Source organism: Enhydra lutris, unplaced genomic scaffold, assembly GCF_002288905.1.
Source record: "Enhydra lutris kenyoni isolate GAN:26980312 unplaced genomic scaffold, ASM228890v2 scaffoldscaffold13, whole genome shotgun sequence".
NCBI lineage: Eukaryota > Metazoa > Chordata > Mammalia > Carnivora > Mustelidae > Enhydra > Enhydra lutris.
In genome coordinates, this window is record NW_019154097.1 from 26,567,094 (window position 1) to 26,589,560 (window position 22,467).

Consider the following 22,467-nt stretch of genomic DNA (forward strand, 5'->3'; position numbering starts at 1 on the left):
TGCAGGACCGGTAGCTGAGGGAGGAGTGAGGCTGTCCTCTTTGTTGATTTGGTTTTGTTTCAGTTACTCAGAGGCATCCATTACGTTCTCTTTATGTACCAGGGGCTCGCTCTCTCTCTCACTTTTTTTTTTTTTTTTTTTGTCTTGATACCCAACCGGAGTTGGGAACTGTGTTTTATTTCTTTGGTTTTGTTTTGTTTGTTTGTTTGTTTCTTTTAAGATTTTATTTATTTGTCAGAGAGAGAGAGAGAGAGAGACTGCCTGCCAGGCAGAGGGAGAAGCGGACTCCCCACAGAGCAAGTCGCATGTGGGACTGGATCCTGAGACCCTGGGATCAGGTCTGGGATCATGACCTGATCCGAAGGCAGGCACTTAACTGACTGAGCCACCCAGGCATCCCTGGGTGTGTGTGTGTGTGTGTGTGTGTGTGTGTGTGTGTGTGTGTGTGTGTGTGTGTGTGTGTGTTGAGAGGTAGTTAAGCCTCCTATCCATCCCGAGCAGAGCTTCTGCTGGCTTCTGAGGGAGCAGCTGGTGCTGCAGGACAGAGAGCCCTGCTGGCGAAAGGAGAGCCTTCGGGTCCTATTTGGAGGAGAGACACCTGCTTACAAACAAGCAGAGGCTCTCCAGGGCCTCCCACAGAGGCCATCTGTGGGAAGCTGACCAGCGGTGGTCTCTGTAGGGTCTTTCCATTCTAAGAGAAAAGGATTGAGTTTTGAGTCTCTGATTTAAAAATTCACTGATGTTTGGTCCAGTCCATGAAGGATGTGGGACCCGTAAAAGCCATTCTCTGGTCCCACCTCTGTCCCAACCACCCTGTCCTCTCTACCCCCAAAATAGAGCAATGTAAGCGAACAAGCAACCTGACCTCACACTCCTCATGTGTCACTTCCTGTTTTCAAATTAATGAGCTCATTTGGTGGAAATTTACCAAGGGAAATAGTTTAATTTTGGAAAGTACCAAAAACTTATCTGTAGTCATTTGGCTTATTTTGGGGGGCTCTTGAAATTGAGGGGGCATCACCAGAGGATCTCCGAGTGCTCAGGGAATGGCACGGCTGAAGAAATTAAAACCCAAGCGTCAGGAGGCTAAACCTGACTCAGAGAGGAAATGAGACCTTTCGGAGACCACTCATCTCTACCCAGGAGAGAAAATTTTTCTTTCTAAAAATAAGTTTAAAAAGAAATGTAGTCCATCTGGCTACGCCGTAAGATCCGGTGGTCTGAGTGTGAGGCCGTGACTGAGGAACCAGAAAGCAAATCGGGGAAGTGGGGAACATCTGAGCCTCGGCGGCCCCTTTCACATCCCTGTCTGCTGTGTTGGTCCTAGGAGGCACCAAAAGGCTCCATTCTCCAGTTTCAGCCACCTGTCCTTCAGCCACCAGGGTCTTGAAGCTGAAGCTGCCTGCCTAGCCTACCTGCCTTTGCGATCCCATCACGTCCCCATTCTGGCTTCTGGAGACTAGAAAACTGGCAAAAACTGACAAAGCTCTGACAGTTTGGTGCTGGGAGGAAGAGGAGCTGTATCTTCGTCCCTCTGCCCCTCACCTGGAAATCTGTGTGATATATTGGAGCATCTGTTTATATATCGGAATGAGCACTGGACTAGGAGTCAGACTTATGTTCTGTTCGTTTTTTCCTTGCCTCTAAACCAGGAGGAGTTGGAAGATGAATAAACGAATGCTTAGATAATGGCTCAAAAAATAATAGTTCATAGATTTTTTTGATAGAGGCAAATGACCTTACAGCTCATAGAATGTGTTGGGTTTTTCAAACTTTGTATTAGCTGTAGGACTGTGTCTTTGAATGCTTTCAGTATGGAACCCAAATATACAAACCCGCTAGAGGCGGAGATGCTCTGTTAAGCAGAGCAGGTGGCCCAGAACCTTTGCCCTGGGCTTCTGTCTTCCCCATCCTGACCTCTGGGCCCCAGGGACATGGTTTAAAAATCATGGGCCTAATGAGTTGTGTTCAGGTTCCGAATGTGGAAACAGGGATTCTCTCCGGGTCTGACCTGCCTCTGCTGTTCCAGTCCGTTCAGCCTGTACACTGACAAGTGTGCCTTTGCCTGTGCTATGGTTCTGGCTGCTAGTGAGCCAGGGCGTGAGAGGAGAGAGACATTAGCCTGGCCCAGGTCATTTGCCTTCTGGGAGAAGGCAGGATCAGACTCCAGCCTAAGGAAGTCTCTGGAGGATTGGCGTCTGTGGTCACAGCAAAGATGAGAAGAAGAGTGGGACAGATGCCCTTGGACCCTTTGCACACCAACACTTCCACGTCACAAAATCCAGGCCTCGGGTTCAGGTAGGTGAAGTGGGGCCACCTGGCGCTTCATTCCGGCTCAGAATGCCGGCCCCTCTCCGGCCCCTTAACTCCTGACATTTCCTCAGCAAGAAGGCAAGTTGATGTCTTCTTCAGTGAGAGGAGAGGAGCTTAGTCACTGGCTCCATTTGGGGGGGGGAAGAGGAGAAGGAAATCAGAGTCTGTCCTGGGGGGGGGCAGGGGGCGGGGGAGGGGTAAAGGGCGGGTCCCAGTCGCTGCAGACATTTTTATTGATTTTGCTTGAACACGTACACTGGGCTAGGCCGTAGGCCAGGCCTCACGCTGCACCTGTGAGTGAAGCAGACACGGCTTCTGGCCCGGTCACCGCTACCTCCTAGATGTGCACGAACCAGCTACCAGTACTGTCAGCGGATGAGAGCCCGTTTGGGCATGGTCCTATTTGTCATCAATGTTAGGTCTGTTATTAAACGAAACGAGACTGAGACAAAGTGAAAGTTATTTAAAGCTTTATTTTATGATAAGTATTAGAAGTTAGACTGATCGGTCAGGGGAACGAGACTGAGACAAGGTGAAAGTTATGCAAAGCTCTATTTTATGCCGAGCATTAGAAGAAGTCAGACTGACCAGCCAGGGCCGTCTCCGAAGAGAGTGACCCCTCCCCATCTTACAGACCACCTTTTATAGAGCAGGAGTCTGGCCACACATAGGTGGCCAATGAGATTGTAGTCATGTTAGGTCATACGCAGGTGGCCAATTGAATTACAATTTACCCTATAGTAGCTGTTTGACCCAACCTATTACTCTGGTCAGAATTGGTGCTCAAGGTTGGCGCCCAAACGGCGGGGTTTACATTCTTTGGTGGTTAGGGAAAAAGTATGTGTGTTTCTTACTGATTGGATGTTTCCACCTGGCCCGACTCGTCCTTGTATTCTGGGCTCTGTTATCAAGAACTGGCCGACCTGGCCTTGTATTCTGGGCTCTGTTATTAGGAACTAGCTGCCCATAGTTTACTGGTTTCCCAGACTTGCTTCTAAGTAAGTTTCTCTGGGGGGAAAGGGGCAGGGTCAGTTTAAGTTTTACTGCACAAACAACAAAATGGCTTTTAACCAAGATGGAGTCGCTCTGGCTAAATAGGTCCTTACAATCAATGCTTAAAATGCGGAGCCCAGAATGGGCTACACCCCCTCTCCTTACAAACACTGAGTGTTCCCAGTTTTGCCCTCAAATGCCTTCTTTTCATTGCCAGCAACAGGCTTTGTCTGTCACAGCTTGTGTCCAGTAAAAACAGGTGGTGGGGTGTCTGGGTGGTCTGTCGGTCTGACTCTGGATTTCTGCTCGGGTCTTGATCTGGGAGTCCTGGGATCGAGGCCCCTGTCAGGCTCTGTGCTCAGTGGGGAGTCTGCCTGAGGCTCCTCTCTCCCTCTCCCTCTCCCACTCCCCCTGCTTCCATTCTCTCTCTCAAATAAATAAGTCTTAAGAAAAAAAAAAAAGGGCCAGTGAACAGCTTTCCTGTTAGCATTATCTTAATCTCCTCTGATAACTGTCGATTTCTGAGCCAAGAAATTTAATGAAATGGATGACTACAGGTTAGCAGTCACCTAGGAGAGAAGGAGACCAAATTATACTGGGTTCTTCAATCCAGATTCAGTACTTCTGCAGTGCACAAGGGATATCAATGACAAAACAAAGATACGCACCAGATGATCCTGTGAAAACGAGAGCCCGTAGCATGCCCCCTTTCCCTGGCTGTGATGCTTAAAAACATCCCACGTTTCTTGGTTCTTCATATACTTATAATAATTGGCAATTTACAAAATGTGCCTGTTTATAAGTTTTTTTTTTTCTTTCTGCCCCACTAGAATATATGAGTAACAGGGAATATAGGAAATTAAATTAATTAAGTCCATTAAGGTAGAGCTGTATTTGATTTCTTCATTATTGTTTCCCCTGGCTTAGTCCCTAGGAGGCATCCAATAATAAACATTTGTTCAATGGGAGACTAACAGGCAAGACACTAGCCATAAACAGTTTTAGTTAAGGGGAATATCGTAGATGATGATTTTACCATCATCAAAAAAAATATTTAAGTATCTTTGACTTGGCCTTTTTTTTTAGGGTATTGTGAAGAGAGAGATGGCATTCTAACAAAAGTTCGAAGAGAAATCTGGGGTTGTTTGTTGAAAGGAGTTTCTGTGTTGGGTGACTTTCACTTTCTCAACAGATCTCCAGATTTTAAGGTGAGGGACAGAGTGCTTCTGATGTTCTTTGAACCGTAGGCATCAGAGGTGTCCCTGGGTTTTTCCAGTGATTTGCAGGACTGGCCACTTTGAAACCACGATGGGAGTTTCCATTTATGATAAAAGTGCCCATGACACTCATGAGAATAGTGATGTGTTTGAGGCAAAGAGCTTGGCTAATGGACACTTCGATAAGGACAAGTCCCCAAGATGCCAATAAGGAGGAAGGCAAACATCTTTGGATTAAATACTAGACCACCTACTCCTTCTCTTTGCTATCTCTTGTCATCTGTGCACCCTGCTCTAACAGATTGGTTTTATATGTATGAAATTCCTTCTTTTGTGGATGCTGGCAACAAAGACCCTCCTAAAGGTGGATACCCCAGGTCTCCAAGATGGTTTTCTGGGCTACAGAATTACCGCTCTTGCTTTACACACACTTGTGTGAGATTGGGTTTCTCGGGCCTTTAGTCGGTGAAGAACAAGAATAACTCAATGTTTGAGCTCAACAGGAGTCAACATCAGGCTGAGGAGGGACATGGCCTGGTGGTCTTCATCCCTTCTGTCCTGAGGACTCAGTCTGAGAGAAAAATCAGGGCACGAGGAGAGTTTTGCTTAGGAATCAGAACTGTGAGGCAAGTCCCTCCTCTCCTCAGGCCTCCTTTTTCCCATCTGTGAAGTGGGAGAACTAGCTCAGAGGAATCCTTCATGGCAAGTCCTGGTGCTACAGAAGGGGAAACTCTCCCACCTCTCTGGGGGCTGCTCTCCCCACCTGGACCAGGAACCCCTGTGATGGAGGTTCCGCAAGATGCCTCGTCTTTGGGGACTCCAGACTTTTTTTTTTTTCTTTTAAGAGAAAGCAATGTGAAAAACCTCCTCTGATGAATTTCTTTCAGAGCTCAAGCCAGATGGATTCCCAGCACAAGCCAAGACTTGGAAACAAGAATGTGGGGCAGAGAATGAGAGGCTGGGGCTACAGCATGTCCTCTCTCAAAAAAAAAAATGCCAAAGCTGGGGGCTGGGCAGGGCTGTGCACGTGGGGTCGGTATTCTCTCATCTCTTCTGACCTTCTTATCTTACAGAAGGGAAAAGGGGACCAGAGAGGGGGACAAGCTTGCACAGTAAGTCACGGGTCTTCTTCTGTGTTCTGGTGTTCTTAGGTCCGAAGATTTCTCGGTAATACCTTGTCCTTTGTTGTTTCTGCATTCATTTCTCTGTGGGCGTCTCTCCATAAGACTGAGTGTATGCACACTGGGCGTATTCAACTGGGTGGCCCCCTTTTGTCCAGACTGCATGTTGTACACAGTGGGGGCCCAGTAAATACCTATTATGAGGGACTGATCTGTCATCTTAAGAGGACCCAGGGATAGTAGGAAGATGACAGTCCCACCTTCCACATCTGCAATAGGTTCCCAAAACGTATTTTAACAAATACGTTTTTAGCTTATACCCTGAGCCTATATGCTCATTTTATTTTATCATTGATTTATTTTTTAAAGTAGGTTCTGCGCACAACGTGGGACTTGAACTCACACCCCTAGATCAAGGATTGCATGCTCTACTGACTAAGCCAGGCAGTTGCCCCCTATTTGCTCATTTAAAAAAGAATAAGAGCATATACATTCAGCAACACTTCCTGAGAAGGTCATTGTCTTAATCATTTTGGAGCTATAATTCAGGCATTTTTGAAATGCAAAATCAAATAGATAAGAAAAGCCATTGTTCCAGCTGCCATCCTTGGTTACCGTCTTTGGTAACCAGTGTCCAGCCATACAGCTGGAGCCTTGGGTAGGGTCCTCAGTTCTCTCTGCTTCTCTGATGACCGAAACTGGAGCTTCTCGGAGAAGCTGGGGTCCGGGCACCAGCTTCTTCCCAGTCCTGCCTCTCCTTCCATAGAGAACATGTCTACACACGAGGCCTTCTGAACCACCTTGGAGCCCCTCCAAGGACAGACCTGGAGACCGGCCAGCAGGGAGGTGCTCCTGGGAAGGACACATCCATGGCAAGCAGAAACCATGGCATACAGGCACACACATGTAAATGCTCGCAGGATGGCCAGCTTGTCCAAGGTTTGAAGAGAAACTGGAAATCGGGATTTGTATGTGGAATGTCTTGAGTTTTAGAATACTCCGTGAGCCAGAAACCAGACCCCAGCTGGGTGAGTGCCCCCCAAAACTGTGTCTGTGGGCCACTATTTGTGACCTCTGATTAGAGCCGGGCACCCCACATGCGTGACATAAGCAGATGTGCTAACACCCTGCACCCAGCTCACCCAGACTTTGCACACTGTATGTGCTTATCCAGAGGCAGACCTTGCAAGCACAAAATGGAGACGGGTCACCATACATTTACACACGCATGCTATCTCCCAGGATGTCATTTTAATATGGTCACTTTCCAGCTAAGGAGACTGAATGTCAGAGATCTCCAAAGTCGTGGAGCTAGTGGGTGGCTGGACTTGCATCCCAGGCTCCTGATGGCAAAGCTAGTGTTCTGAACGGCCATACAAACTGCCTCCCAGATGCTTGTACTTTGAACTGAAATGCCTGCTAATTTGCATCCTTTGCTAAACTCAGCTCCCTGTGCTCAGGGACTGTGTTTTCTTTGTTGTTGCATACCCGTCCCCTTGTGCTGTGCCCAGTGGAACATAGAGAGTGCTCAGTAAATGCTTGGGGGGTTGTCCACAGGCAAATCAACAAGTGTGCACACACAGGCCCATATAAACCATGTACAGTCATGTAACTCCACTGTGCCCGGGAACACCTGAACACTCGGAGTTCCACAGGGACACCCCCCACCCCCATCCCCTCCGGCCCATGGCATCCAACCCAGCTGGGCCTCCCTGAGTCCCCCTGCCAGTCTTGCCCAAAGGCTTCACAAATTGTTTCCTGGAAATCTCAAGGCGGCTGTGGTGTTCTTTTTCCCTAATTCAGGAGACAACTCAGCAGTTTTGTTTTTCAGTCTGGGACTCATAAACCTGGAATCTTTTCTTCATTTTTTCCACTAGTGTTTTCCTTGGCTGGGTGCCTTTCCCCAGGGCCATGGCCAAGAGGTTATACTCAGCATGTTCTCTGTCGGGACCCATCCTCCCAACCTAGGGGGCAGTTGCAGAGAGCAAGAGAAGGGACCTGTCTCAGACACAATCACTTTAAAGAAGGGGAAACTGAATCAGACGGTGTTATGGGGAGAGATTGGGGAAGGTTGGCTCATTCTAAGTTTGTGTCAGTGAGTACTACTACTAAGTGGTTTTGTGATTTTTTAAAAAATTGTTGAATATCATAAAAGAAAAAATAGTTTCCAGAGCTCAGACAAGGCGAGAAAGGCCCTCTGCTCTCATTGGCATCTGTGTGAGGCAGGTAGTGGAGGTTTGGGAAATTCATCAGATTCAACTTTATCCTTGAATCCCTATCACATTTAATTGGCAAGGAAACCAAGATACAGAGATGTTGGGAGAGGGAGAAGGAGGAATACTCTTTGCACATCTGCTATGTGCAAGTTATGCTTACAAATTCCCTCTTGCTTAATCTTCATGGGCAATATTGTTGCCTAGGGAAGTGGTTTTGTTTCCATTTTACAGATTAACACATAGAGGCCGAGGGAGGTCTCGAGATCAGCTAAGGGGAAAGCTAGGATTTGAATCCAAACCTGTTGTTTTCTTGGCTTTGCAGCCTCCTGGATTTTCCCACTGGGCTTCAAAGGGCCCAGGGTGAAGCCTTTGTAGGTGGGCTCATTGAGGCAAGGTTTCCATGGCCCTCCTGCTCAGAAAGCGACACCCCTCTCCTTGGCCTCTTCTAGAGGGCAGTTTGGGGGCCATGAGGAGAGGGGTTGAGCAGCCCCACAAAGCCTGAGGTCAAGGGCCTCAGAGCTGGAAGGAGGGTACAGCGACTGGCAGCTGTGCCAAGGCCCCTTATCTAAGAGCAAAAACAGGATTGGATGTCTTTATAAACTAAACTCATGAGAAGTTCCAAAGGGCAAGGGTTTTCCTGGAAAAGAAAGCAAGTCCTGGAAGGTTTTTGTTTTGTGTTTCTTCTTAATGGGACCCTGGTTAATGACTCAAGGAAATGTAGACCACATTTCACCAAGAATTAGTCACTGCCCTTCTCAACCCATCATCCGTTTTGCTATCCTGTTTAAAACCTTCAAAACTCACTTCCTGTCGGCAAAAATCCAAACCCCTTATTCTGTTTGTTTTGGGTCTGGCTTGGCTTTATTTTTCACTTGTCTCATTTAAACAAACTGCTTAGTGGCATCTGTACACACCTCCTAGATTCCACCACTGGACATTTAGTCATATAATTCCCTCTCTCTGAAAATATTTCATTTCAGTTTATGCATATCTTAGTCATTCAAGACCCAGCTCAGAGCTGCCTTCTCCATGGAGCCTTCTGTATGGTGTCCAACAGGAACTCTTCTGCCTTGTGCTAACCTTATGGATTCATGTTCTAGTTCTCCTAATAGATGAAACTCTTGAGAAACAGTGCTGGATTTCCCTATGTGAGCACATGTGTATGTGTGGGTGTACTTGTGTGTGTGTGTGTGTGTGTGTATGCCCTCTATTACCCCCAGTGCTGCCATTGAGCTGAAAAAGATTGTGTTAGAGTGAACAGTTGTGTGTCTCCCTTTCTTGAGTCAAGAAAGGGGGGGGCTCCTTTACACTTGGAACTAATGTCACATTGTTAATTACACTGAGAGAGAGAGAGAGAGAGAAATGCTCCATGGAATCTACTTAGAGAGCTTAATGTGTGTCTAGGGTAATCTGAGATGGGGAGACAAGTGACCCCTGACAAGTGACAAGTGACCCCTGATAGCCCCCAGAGAGTTTAAAGGATTAGAGACGGGTGCCATCCTGGGCAAACAAAGGAGTGGTGGCACCGCTCAGATGAGCCTGAACACCTCAAGATGGTTTGTGTAAAGGATGCTGTTCCCATGGACTACAAGTGAGCCATGCCCTGGAAGAACTGATGTGAAGGCCTCTCAGATGTATCTAACAGGGGGGACTAACTGAAGGTATTGCTGGACTTTTAGGACTGCAGAAGGAGTGAACAATGGGATTCAAGGCAGTGCCATGCCCACGTAAGGGGAAGGTCCTCAGAGCTTGTGGGGGGAGTGTGTGAAAAATCTATGGATGTGTCTACCCTAGAGTCAGCTTTAAAGCCATTGTATGATAGCATTGGTCAGGTAAGACCTCTTCTGCTCTCCTTTCTTCTGCCTCTCCTCACCTCCCCAAACCCCGACCCCTCTAGCCCTGGAGAAGTCAGAAGTCACATTTAGTGAACTGGGGAGGGGGAAGGGGGAAAACAGCAGCGGTCCCTGCCCTTATCCCCAGCTATAGGGGTCCCACGTGCAGCAAGCCCCAGTTGAAAGAAAAGATTGAATCTTAAATCAAATTAGGAATTTTGCTTTTGTATGGGACTGAGCATCTAACTTATGAAAAGAGTTTGTTTGGTGATGAAAGTGATCGCAGGACTTTTTACTTCCTGAGAGTGATCAGAAAAGTTGTAGGATGCCCAGCTTGTCATTAAAGGGCAGAGAAAGGGCATCTCTCCGTTGTGGGGTTGGGAAATGAAATTAAGTTGCATTATGATTATACACTGTGAGTCTTACTTACTCAATGTATTGATTCTCTTTGCTATTGTAAAATAGGTTGACTTCTTCGGTTATATTATTCTAACTCATGGTGTTTGCTTCTATCTTCCAAAGCAATGAAGTCCCTATACTCACCTTAGTTAAAGTCGTTGAGCAGGCACAGAAAGTTAGCTCTACTTCAGGCTTCAGATCCTTACCTTGAGGGGATTTTAAGGAGCCTCATGTCCACAGGTCAAGGGACTCTCTATCAATGGTCCTTTGTTGCACATTCCTGTATAACAATCAAATTCTGATTATGATGTTCTATTAAATGTAACAGATCTTAATTTTTATCTCCCCTTTGCCAGGTCTTGTGCTTAAGGATACAGAGAGGAACAAGACACAGCACCAGTCCTCCAGGAACTCACCCACATAGGAATGAAGGGACAGGGATAAGCCATCAGGACACTCTGTGTATGGTAAGAGTTCCAGCACAAGTGTGTTCACAGAGAATGACTTATTGGAGGTTTTACTGAGTCCATCCCTTGATGCTGCCGCAATGCTTGTCCTATGGTAGACACTCTGACCCAGGCCATGCACTTACTTTGCAAAGGCCAGCTCTTCCAGGAAGTCTTCCTGGATTAACTCAACTTCCACACCAATTGCTTCTTTACTTTGCCATCTCAGCACTTTGCAATTTAGCCTCGTGTTCACTTAACTTGCAGCTTTAAGTACATTGAACAAACATAACCTGCAGGAGGCAGTGACATGCAACTTATCCCAGGCTGTTCCCAGGAGCTGGAGCTAGGATCGGAATCAGACTGTTTGACACCTGCTTCTCACCCACAGTCACTACAGAATGGCAATCACGGGGTCCTGTGTGTGTAGCATTGTCATAAGCATTTTTCCAGGCCTATATAGTCTAGTCTTTATATCTAGTCTTTATAGTGATTCCCTTCAGAGGCAGCATAATATTTCATGGAATGTGTGTACCATCGTCTGTGTCATCATTTCTACCTCTTCAGGCCATCCTTCATATGTCGTAGTTAACGTATCATGTAAAGCATGTCACTAAGGTACGGTGAATTGCTTTATACGACATAAGCTTAGACTCGTGGATCTGATTGCTGCTTGGTATCTCCGTGTGGGCATCTACACGGCTTCTCATGGAAACATAACAAGCTCCCTGCAGAACCCTCATTCTCTTCTCCAGGGCTTCCTAGGGCCGCCAGAACAAAGTGTCACACACTGGATAGCTTAACACAACAAAGATGTGTTCCCCCACAGTTCTGGAGATTAGAGCTCTGAACTCCAGCTGTCGGTTCCCTCTGAGCGCTCTGCAGGAGAATCTTCGCTCTGTGTCACCCCAGCTTCAGATGACAAGCTGGCAACTCTTGGCATCCCTGCCCTTGTTGAGGCATCTGTCCGATCTCTGTCCCGTCCTCAAGTGTCCTTGTCTTCACGTGCTGTCCTCCATGTGTGTCTCTGTCTCTGTGTCCAAACGTCTCCCTTCTCCTAAGGACACCAGCCATGTTGGAGTAAGGGCCTGCCCCACTCCAGTATGGCCTCATCTCACCTTGACTGATTATATCTGCAATGACTCTATTTCCAGAAAAGGTCACGTTCTATGGTGCTGGGGGTTAGGAATTCAACCTATTTTTTCAGGGGGACAGAGTTCATCCCATTATATCTTCTCTTCTCACTTCTCAAATTTTTATCTTCTCCTGCCTTCCCCAACTATATAATTGGCTCCTGTGGTAGCTCAGTTGAGAAACCATGAATAATTCTTGATTTCTCTGCCTCCATCACCCCCATCCCAATTCCTTCAGCAAACTCTTTTAGCTGCCTCTAAAAATACCCTGACTCTACCCATTTCTCTTAATCTCCATTTCTACCGTTCTAGTTCAAGCTCCCACTACTATTCACCAAAATAGCTACAATAGCTCTAGCTGGTCTCCCTGCCCCTTTCTCATCTATGATCTGGTCTCATGCCCTTGCTTAGGGCCAGCTATCGAATGAAGCTCAAACATTCCACCCGTGCTTACAAAGTCCTAGTGATCTGGTCCCTCCCTCACCTTTAAATTCATTTCCGATCACTTGCATCCTTTGATCAGCCTTCTTGCAGTTCCCTGGGCCACCACCCTCCTTTTCTGGAACCTTCATTCGGCTGCTCTTTCTCCTCATGAGAATCTCAGCTTGAAGGTCATCTTATTTACCAACATTTAAGAGACCGTCCCTGACCCCCCTGATCAAACTCCGTTATTCTCTATCACAGACCCTTATTTTAATTCTCTGCAGGGGATTTTGTAAATAGATTATTTTTCTCATCTATGTAGGTATTGATAGTCTTTCCCCACAGTTATAATGTAATTCCTAGGAGAGCAGGGACCTTGCTGTCTCTGTTACACCATCTAGAACTGTGTCTGGCACACAGGAGGAACTCAATAAATATTTCTTAAATGAATAATTAATCCTGCACGGACGATCTTTATGTAGGAACCGTCCCCCCCTACTTTTGAAAATTTATTGTAAATAATCCAACAGGAGGAAGATTACTGGATCAAGGAGGGACAGACACATATTTTGGCTCTTGAAATGTGTCGTCAAAGTGGTGTGCAAAGATGTGAGGTCAGTTTTCATTTCTTGGGCAACTTCTTGAATCCCAGGTTCGAGGTAGTGATTTTTGGTATGTGGGCGAGGGAGGGAGGGCAAGGTAGAGTTGCTGCCTCTGGTGGGCTGAGGCCTCAGTGGCAGCAGCAGGAACAGCAGCAGCCGCAGCAGCAGCAGCAGCAGGACCAGCAGCAGGGACCAAATGTTCAACAGGCCCCTCATTCTGGTGCCCGTCAAGAGAGTCCACAGCCCGGCCTCGCAGGCCTGTCTGGGGCCGCACACACAGGGGGACTCACCTGCTGTATGAACTTGGCTGAGGTGGTGGGAGCCAGGGTGAGCCCAAGAGCTGGCAAGTACACCTGCTCTTCAGCACAGGGAGGCCTAGTTCAGAGGCCAGGTCGGGAAGTAGTGAGGGTGTGGAGGCCGAGGACACAAAGTGGGGCTTGGACCAGGTATTGGAGGGCCTTTTGCAAAGGTTATTTCTGGATGGGAGCTTCTCTGCTTGGAACAGGGAGTCTGGGACTTTAGGTGTTTGCGCACCTCTATGCACAAACCTCCAGGAGCAGAGAGACCTGTTTCATGCAGCTCTGTGCTTGGCCAGGCCCATTCCGCAGCGCCCTGCCCCGTCTGCTCGCATCGCTAAAACAGCAGCTATGTGTAAGGGGCTCAGAATAGTGCCTGGCACGTAGTAGGCATCACCCAAGGGTTGGCCATTATTAGTCGTCGCCTGTAATCCTCAAGGGACTGTAAGCTTCCTGGTGGCGGAAACCATATCTGAGGTAGAATAGTCTACTGCTAATGAGTCCAGCTGCCTGCGTTCTAAATCCTGGCTCCAGCACTTACTAGCTGAGTGATCTTGGGCAAATTACTTAACCTCTCTGTTCCTCAGTTTACTCCGCTGTAGAATGGAAATAGTACCAGCCTCACTGGGTTGTTAGTGGATTCAGTGAGTTGATGAGTGTGAAAAATACAGAGCAGTGCCCAACACGGAGACAACACTTAGTGAGTGAATGGATTTGATAAATGCCCAGATCTGCCCTGAGCACATCCTGCAAGGACAGCCTACCGTTCCTTCGGTGATCTCCTACCTTCTCTTTTTCTCTTTCTCTCTTTCTCTTTCTCATTGCTGCCTCGTGTTTCTCTTGCTCCCAGAATCCCTCAGCCTTTTCTGCAACCCATTCCTACAACCCAAGACCTGTGCACAATTACGCTTAACTAAGATGTTGGTTATTAAGGCGTTACTTCCATTCATGCAAAAATTCTGACTTTGTAGGACACTCTCGAACCTTGTTATGTCTGAGAACCCACACTGTGGGCATCATCTGGGAGATGCAGACTCTCAAGCCCTCCAGACCTAAAGAATCAGGAACTCTACTTCCCCAAGCTCCAAACCAATACTTCTTCAACTTTGATGTGTCCATGCTTTTCCTGGAGAGCTTTTTAAAATACAGGTTTCTGGGCTCCACTCGGAGTTTCTGTTCAGTAGGTCCAGGTGAGACCCGAGAATTTGCACGTTTAACGGGTGATGTTAGACGGGGGAGCTGCTGGTCAGGGGACTGCACGTGGTGAAGCATGGCCCTGAGACTGACAGCCTCCAGGATCAAAGGAAGGAAGCCTCATAGGAATATGGGAAAATCTGAGGCACTGGGGTAGACCGCTTTTTAAGATAGTGGACCCCTTGCCAGTCTTCTAAAAGCTTATTAGGCAGTCTCTGCCTGTGGTATCTGAACATAAAAAAGCTTTCGGTTATGAATGTTATTTTCCGTATCTGTCCAAAATTCTATAGCTTAAAAGTCCTTTCATGTGTTTGATCTTATTTCATCCTGCAACAACCCTGTAAATTGAGCTGGGAGAGTCTCACCTCATTTCCAAAACAGAGAACTGTTTTGGAGAGGCACAGAGAGGTCAGAGAGGTAGAAATCCCACAGCCAGCTGGTTGCCATTGGCCACCACAGACTGTGCCCCCTGGACTGGCATCTGGCTACTATTTCTAACCCTTGCCACCCTCCAAGGGTGATAATGCTACTCTGTCTTCATAGAGGGGCCAACTGAGAGGCTTGCTGAGGTTCAAGAATATTCCCAAGGTCACAAACAATTACTTCCTCACCGTATCACTTCCCCATAGTAATAAATCCTGTCTCTTACACACACGCGCGCACACACACACACACACACACACACACACACACACACACTCTGCAGCCAAACCAAAGGGCCGTTTTTGATTTCCACACTCAGCATTAAATTAATGAGCAGGCCACACTTTGGCCTTTTGCGTTTAGCAGTGAAGGAGATGGCAAGACAAGGGTTGGATGATGACCAACCCTGCCCCAAGGCCCCAGTGGATCCAGGAACCCTCCTTTCTACTTTCTCCTCCTACTCTGGGCATAGCTCCTTTCTCTTCCTCTGTTCTCAGAGAATTCAAGTTCCGTCCTGGATCTAATTTCTGAAAGATTCTCTATTTGGAAAAAAAAATTATTAAGCCAAATAATTCTTTCCTTAGCTCTGATTTCTCTTGCCCCAGTCAGCTTCAACCAATCCCCCTTTCCATCTACCACCCCTAAAACACCAACACAAAATACATAAAACACACAAACACCCAACAACCCAAACTTTAGCCAAATAGAAAACCCTCTTTCTAGGATAGTTCTGACTTCTCCCATCTCACCTGCTGAAAATGGTAGCCCTGGACCTCACCTGGGGCTCTGGCCTCTGTTTGCCTGTTAGGCCCAGCTGGTGGGAGGAGGTTCTGGCCTTGATTCCCCCGTGGGAGATCTGACGAGGCCCTGCTCCTTCCTGGCCTGTTTCCTCATCCATGAAATTGGGAGAGGTTGATTAGATGATCTCTAGGAAACGAGATCAAGACTGAACCACCTTGCTGCCCCTCCAAGAGATCTTTAAACTTCTGTATATTATGATTCTACATAGGAGGTCCACAGGGGAGGAAACATCAACTCTACTGGAGAATTTGAGTCCTTTGAGGGGAAGTGGGGGCACCTGTCGATTGAGAGTTCTTCAAATAGTGTTGTGTCCATGTGGAAAATGATCTCAGGACACACTTTGCAGAATTTTTCTCTGGTGCTGCCTCCTTTCATTTTTGTACATCCTGTGTTTCCACTGCCCCCGTGCCCTGTATGCAGAGCCCTTGTTGGCCACACTCCGCCCCACCTGTCTCCTACCGTGGCGGGGCTAGGGGGACCTTAGAGAGCATCTAACAGAACACACTCTGGGTGAGGGGGGCACTGAAGCCCAGGGAGGTAGAAGTTTGCCAAGATTACACAATGGCAATGTATTGCCCTTCCAGTATGTGAGAAGGACACTCTGCTCAAAGGCTAGGAGCCTGGGCCCCTGGGTCCAAAAATGCCCTTCTACTTGTGAAGGTGTGTGACCTAGGGCAAGTTAACTGTCCAGATCCTCAGCTGTTTCCTTCTTGAAAGTGAGAATGATGACCATTATCAAAGGGTTGTGAAAGGTCGATAGGTACACCACATGATGCAGTCTGCATGATGCCAGGGAAGAAATGTGTTAAGTTCATCATGCATTGTGTGCCAAGGCTGTATTATTAACCACCCCAGGTAACATTTGCCATGCCAGGCACTGTGCCCATCAGTTTATATGCATGATCTGTATTATCTCACTTAAGTCTCACAGAAATCCTCTAAAGTGGGAATTAATAGCCTTCCCCATTTTTCAAATGTGAAAACGGGGGCTTAAGGAAGTAAAGGAGACATTTTTGTTTCTCTTAATGACCTCTCAGACCTGAAGGCATTTTGGACGTCATCGGGGCAAACCTCCTACACTGAGAGTCTCCCGTACCACTCCTGGAAGGGGCTAGGGATCAGGCACTTGGTCCCTCCCAGACGGCCTCCTCTGTCTTTGAACAACTCCAGCTATAAGAAAATGCTTCTTTGGACGGAGCCAAAATAGATTTCTCTGTAACCTCCTCTCATTTGCACGATGGAAAGAACGCTGGGCTTAGAGTCAGATGCCTCGGGCTCATGTCCCAGCCCTTCCACTTAATGGGGTTCTGACCACCAGCTAGCTGCTCCTCTGGGCCTGTTTTCCCAGGTGAAAATAAAGGAATTGGATGAGAGGAGCTCTAGGTCCTTCCTGGTTTGGACATTTCAGGATCATATAATTCATGATTGTGTGTGTAATGCACACATATCTGATTATAATGATGGAAACAGTGAAGGAGCAGACACTGTGTTCCAAGGAACAGATCTGCTTCTGCCAACATGTCTGTCAGGGTGGGGACCCTGCCAGCTGAGAAGAATCCAGAAGGTTCTTAGAAATGGAGTTCTCATCTTGTCCTAAAACAAACCCCTCCCTCCCTCCTTCCCTTCCCTCTTCTCTTCTCCTCTACCTTCTCTCCTCTATTCTTTCTTCTCTTCCTCCTCAATTCCTTTCTGATTCAGAGCCATGAAGGGATATTTCAACCTCCCAATCAAAGTTAAAGATCATGTCCCTGGTGACACGTGTCTCACATTGCACTAAGTGTGCAGAATCAATTTGTTTCAGGAATAGTGAAAGCTGTGGAAACATGATGCAGAGCTGCTTTGTGTCTGTGGGAGTCTCTCCATTGTGGCTGCTGGCATCCCAGCTCCTGAGGCTGTCCTCAGGCCCACACGAAGACTTTCACAGGGCTTCTGAAATTCGATGTAAACCTGTGCCTTGCTTGTGTATGTACATGTTCTAGGAAAAAAGGGCCTGTGTGAGAGAATATAACTGGGTGTTAGACTGGGAGCCAGGCTTGGTGACCCTAGGAGTTGACCTGGTTGGTATTCAGAGTCAGGCTGTGCTGACATCATGGAACACAAAGACATCACATCAGACACAATAGTGCAGGATGAGAAAAAAAGAGACTTTTCCATAATCATGTTTGAGTAGAAAATAAGAACATTATCCAAACCTCAAAAATGATCAAACACGCCCACTTTCCTGGCTAATGTGAGTGACTGCTACTTCTTTTCCTTCAAGTTAGGTAAGAATTCAGATATTCATTCATAGGATGACTCCTACTTCCCGAGAGCATCCAATCCAGAGCAAAGCCCCGCTTCCTTAAACCTTCCCTAAAGGAATCCATCACAAGCCCAAATCCTATAAGAATTCCTTTCTCACATCCTTGTCTGAGAAGCTCTGTGGTTCCCTTGGTGTTTGTTCTCTTTCACTGCAGAGCCAATAAGCTCTGTTTTGTTCACTCGCGACATCTCTTGCCTTATTTATTGCAGTAAATTTACTACACTGTAAATTTACTCCTACTGTCACCCCTCTGCTCAAAATCTTGCAATGGCTCCCCTTTCCCTCTGAATAAAGCTATTACACTTCCATGATCTGCGTGATCTTTTCCCTATGCCCTCGCTGGCTTCCTCTCTCCACCTCCCTCCCTGGTTACTCATTCTACCTCTATTACACCAGCCTCCTGGCTCTTCCCATAAGACACCAGGCTTGCTCCTGCTTCAGGTGTGGGGATTTGGGGCTCCCTCTGCCTGGAACACTCATCCCATAGGTGACCACATGGCTTCTTCTTTCGCCACCTCCAAGTCTCTGCTCAGGTATCACTTTGAAACCTACTCTGACCAGATCACTCTATTTAAAACTGGTGATGGGTATAGGTCGTGATGAGCACTGGGTTGTTATACGCAACTAATGATTCACTGAACACTATATAAAAAACTAATAATGGACTGTATGGTGGCTAACTGAACATAATAAAAAAATAAAATATAATAAGGTTTTTAAAGTTAAAAAAAAAACAAAAACCTGCAACCCCTCCCTTGAACACTCCCCAGCACCCTTACTCTGCTCTCCTCTTCTTTTCCCCAAGCTCTATCCCCTTCTAACAGTCAGGGTCAGATGCATAACTACTGTCTTTATTGTTCATGGTTTGTCTCCCCAGCTGGAATCTAAGGTCCATAAGGGTGGGAATCTGGGTACCAAGTGCCTAGAATTGGCCTTGGCCTACAGTTACTAAATCAAGACATATTTGTTGGATGTTGCTGAATAAACTAGCATCACGGAGGATGGAAAGTAAGACTGAACATGACTTTGGCTCAGAATCCCTCACTGAGAAATATGGAGTGAGGTCGCCTGCCTTAAACTTGGCCCATTGTCAATTCCACATATTTTCTGAAGACAGAGTTTCCTAAACATCAGTCTTGTACATGCCAACCTCACGATTTTTTGCCCTAAGAATAACCTGTACTTTTGTTTACTTAAAAATTTTCCTTAAATAGACTTACTTTTTGATAAATACATTTATTTTCAAAGAAAATTGTATATCACAGCTTTGAGGTGCTAGTTGTATTTTTTTTCTAATACATGTTAAACCTATAGATGAATCACTCTATCATACACCTGAAACTAATAAAACACTGTATGTTAACTCACTGGAATTAAAATAAAAACTTAAAAAATTAAATGTATGGCTATTAAATGAGTAGGCTTCCTTTGTAGCTCCTAAGTCTTCTTACTACCCCAGTGTAAGAAAAGCCTATGCTTTTCCCTTCAACCACAAAGATCCTTCTGCCTCCCTCTACCTACGCAAATCCTGCACGCCCTTCTTCAGGAGGGCCTCAGGAAGCCCCCCGCCCCATTCTCACACTCATGCCTTTCGCCGAGCTCCCCTCATACTCAAAGGAAAAAAAACACACGCCCTTCTTCCATGCCATGTGGTTCTGTTTTCTGTTCCGCAACATAAGATTGTAAAATATCTTCTTAGAGCTATAGAAAGGTCTTTGACTATGCAACTCTTTGTTTGATAGGCCATCAAAGAGATGAAGAGGCTTGCCCCAAGTCCCTGCGGGGGCAAAGTCAAGACTGGACTTGGACCTTCTGATGCCCCATTCTCAGTGGAATCCGCAAACACTTAATGAGTCCCTGCCATGTGCCCAGCATTGCTCACCACAGCAGAGATAGTGGTGAAGAGAACAGATCCGGACTTGCCCACGCAGAGCTTACAGGGGTGCTAGGAAGCTGCACACTAAATAAACACTTGTATGTGCTTAGAGAAGTAGTTGCAAGTGACTTGGAAGAGAAATGCAGGGTTCGGGGGGACCCCAGACTGTTTGGAGGATTGTGAAAGCCTCACTAAAAAAGCACGTTAAATTGCACAAGAGTGAGCGGAAGAGGAGCTGGTGGATTTCTAAATGGTACCAGGCTAACTCAGGAAGACTTGGTTTGATGTTGGAAAACTCCACTGCACCAGGGTTAATTAGATCACTTTGGCTCAGTCTCTTTGCCACAGGGCTCAGGGAGAAGGCTACCCATCAGCTCAGAGACTTTGGTGCCTCCTGGCCCTTCATTCAGCAAGAAGGTGACAGGAGGTGCTTCAGGTCTGCTCTGGAGGGGGACGCCTCACCCTTGCTGGCACAGTTCAGGCATATTCGACACATGGGTTGTTTTTGCCAAAGGAGTGCCTACAATGTGAGCTTGGTCATTAACAAAAATAAATTCTTAGCTCCTGGAAGTGGAAAATATTATTACCTACAAGGCACATTGTAAACCTTATGTCATTTCACCTAAGTGGTAAAATGCAGCTTTTTCAAGACAGGAATGCATTTTAGTCACCATCAGTACTATATCCAGAGTTTCTCTTCATGTTTTCTTGTGAGATTTCGGTGCACCTTGTTAAACTCTACCTAAGAAACTCCAGCCGCATCCCACATTGATCTTAGAAAATTAAACCTGACAGGGGCGCCTGGGTGGCTCAGTGGGTTAAAGCCTCTGCCTTCGGCTCAGGTCATGATCTCAGGGTCCTGGGATCGAGCCCCGCATCAGGCTCTCTGCTCAGCGGGAGGCCTGCTGCCTCCTCTCTCTCTGCCTGCCTCTCTGTCTACTTGTGATTTCTGTCTGTCAAATAAATAAATAAAATCTTTCAAAAAAAAAAAAAAAAGAATGAAAATTAAACCTGACAAGCAATGTACTGGTGTAATGATGTGGAAGAAGGATGTGTGTGGACTGAGAGGAAGTGGGTTTGTTCTCCAACTCTGCCATTTACTAGGCTGGAAAAATGGCTTGACTCTTCTGAGTTTCAATGTCCTCATCCATAAAGTGAGGTTCATAAGAATCCCTGCACCTTGTGAGGTCCTTGAGACATTAAATGGGAATCTAGGCGAAAATTCTTTCAGGAGGTCTAAAGTGCTTACAAAATGTCATTTAAAAATGAACGTCCTATTGCAAATCTTCTTTTCCAAAGTTCAGATGGGCTCAGAGACCTGGTTAGGGCCAGAGGAAAGGTCTCTTGATTCCCACTCGGTTTCTCTTCCCTGGGTTGCAGCATTAAGGTTTGCCTTCCAGGGTAGCAATTCCTGGCAAGAGCAAGTCGCTGGGGGAAATGACTAAGTGCTGGGAGGGAGGGGCAGGGAGGAGTGGGATCCCCATGAAGGTAAGAAATGGACACTGGGAGGGGAGATACCAGGGCAGAGGCTCCTACCTTCCCAGTTTGCTGAAGGCTTTGACATTAGGTCTTCTCAGGTCTCCGTCGCTACCTCTGTCCACCTTTCAATTTGCCTGACTGTGCGTTTGAAGCAGCCCTAGCATAAAATAACATGCTTTTTCATTTTTTGCACATTTTGAAAGCAAAGTCAGGGTTTAACGATCAATATTCTGTTCCTTGGTATTTTCTTTCAAGCAAAGGCCATGTTATTGTAAGATACTACGTTTCAATGGGGCTATTCTTACGTCCCCAGCAAACATTCCTGAGTGGCAGGTTTTAGGAGGTGCTCCAATTTTTATTGCTTCTGGTGTCTGATAACCTTGGCAGGAGTACTTGTCCCATGCCCCCCAAGGCCACTGTATTTCAGAAAGTTACAGTTCTTAAAATCGTTCTTTAATAAAAGCAAGTGCCACTAATCCTAAGTAAAGTGAGCTTTCCAAATAAGACCAGCTGTGAATGTTTAAAAAAAGAAAGAAGGGAAAGGAAGACACTTCAACAACAGGAGTCCACAGTGAAAACTGTGCATAGTTAAACCTCTTCAGGCATTTTCACATTCATTTAAAAAGATGTCTTCAGCAAACCTATCCAAATTCTCCACAAATGCTGAGCACGTGGGGCATGTGGTGTTTGTAGGCCAATATTCAATCCAGGTTGAGGAATCTAAAGGGTAGATGTACCTGCCAAGAAAAAACGACAGTGAAATGGTTGTGGTGATGGCCACAGACAGAGAAGAGCTGAATTCCACAAAGCTCAGCCTGCTTATGCTGTCCAGGCCCCAGGAGGCCATGCTGTCAGCCAGGCTCTGCTGCACTGGCCTCCCCCTGGGAAGGAACACAAACCCCCAAATCTCAGGAAGCCACTTGAGGGCTCCCACGATTCAAGGCAGGAATGGTATCTGTTTCAAGAATTATTATTTATTTAAAAAAAAGATATTTATTTATTTGACAGAGAGCAAGAGAATACAAGCAGGCAGAGCAGCAGAGGGAGAGGGAGAAGCAGTCTCCCCACCCAGCAGGGAGCCCGAAGCGGGCCCAACCCTAGGACCCTGGGACCATGACTTGAGCCAAAGGCAGTCACCCAACCAACTGAGCCACCCAGGTGCCCCTCAAGATCTATTTTTTAAAAAAGAGACAATAAAATGCGTATTTAAACATTTCTCTCTTTACAAAGAGAACAGTCTGAGAACTTACTGAGGGGGCAGATATGGTATTGAGGGGGTTGGGTGAGCACCTTCAGAGGCACCCTCAGACCCGGGTCCTCACTTGGTTTATCTGTCAGTGAGTGCTCAGTCGCCCTTCATGGTTTTAAGTGGCTCTTTGTTTTAAATTCCCATTGTTTCAC

The 22,467-nt window shown here is 46.6% G+C and overlaps 1 protein-coding gene and 1 long non-coding RNA gene across 2 annotated transcripts in view; one reads left to right on the forward strand and one right to left on the reverse strand.

The window, feature by feature from the left end:
- The first annotated feature begins 1,248 nt into the window (after nt 1-1,248).
- On the forward strand, nt 1,249-20,397 carry LOC111146001. The gene is made up of 3 exons (XR_002640515.1): nt 1,249-2,298; nt 10,448-10,558; nt 19,454-20,397. It is a non-coding gene; the product is annotated as an uncharacterized LOC111146001 (long non-coding RNA).
- A 1,078-nt stretch (nt 20,398-21,475) lies between these two features.
- LOC111145939 (complement C5) overlaps nt 21,476-22,467 on the reverse strand; it is an 85,718-nt gene continuing 84,726 nt past the window's right edge. Inside the window, exon 41 of the mRNA XM_022501255.1 lies at nt 21,476-21,803. Within this exon, the coding sequence (XP_022356963.1) occupies nt 21,665-21,803 (139 nt within the window). The 3' untranslated portion in view covers nt 21,476-21,664. The remainder of the gene's footprint in view (nt 21,804-22,467) is intronic.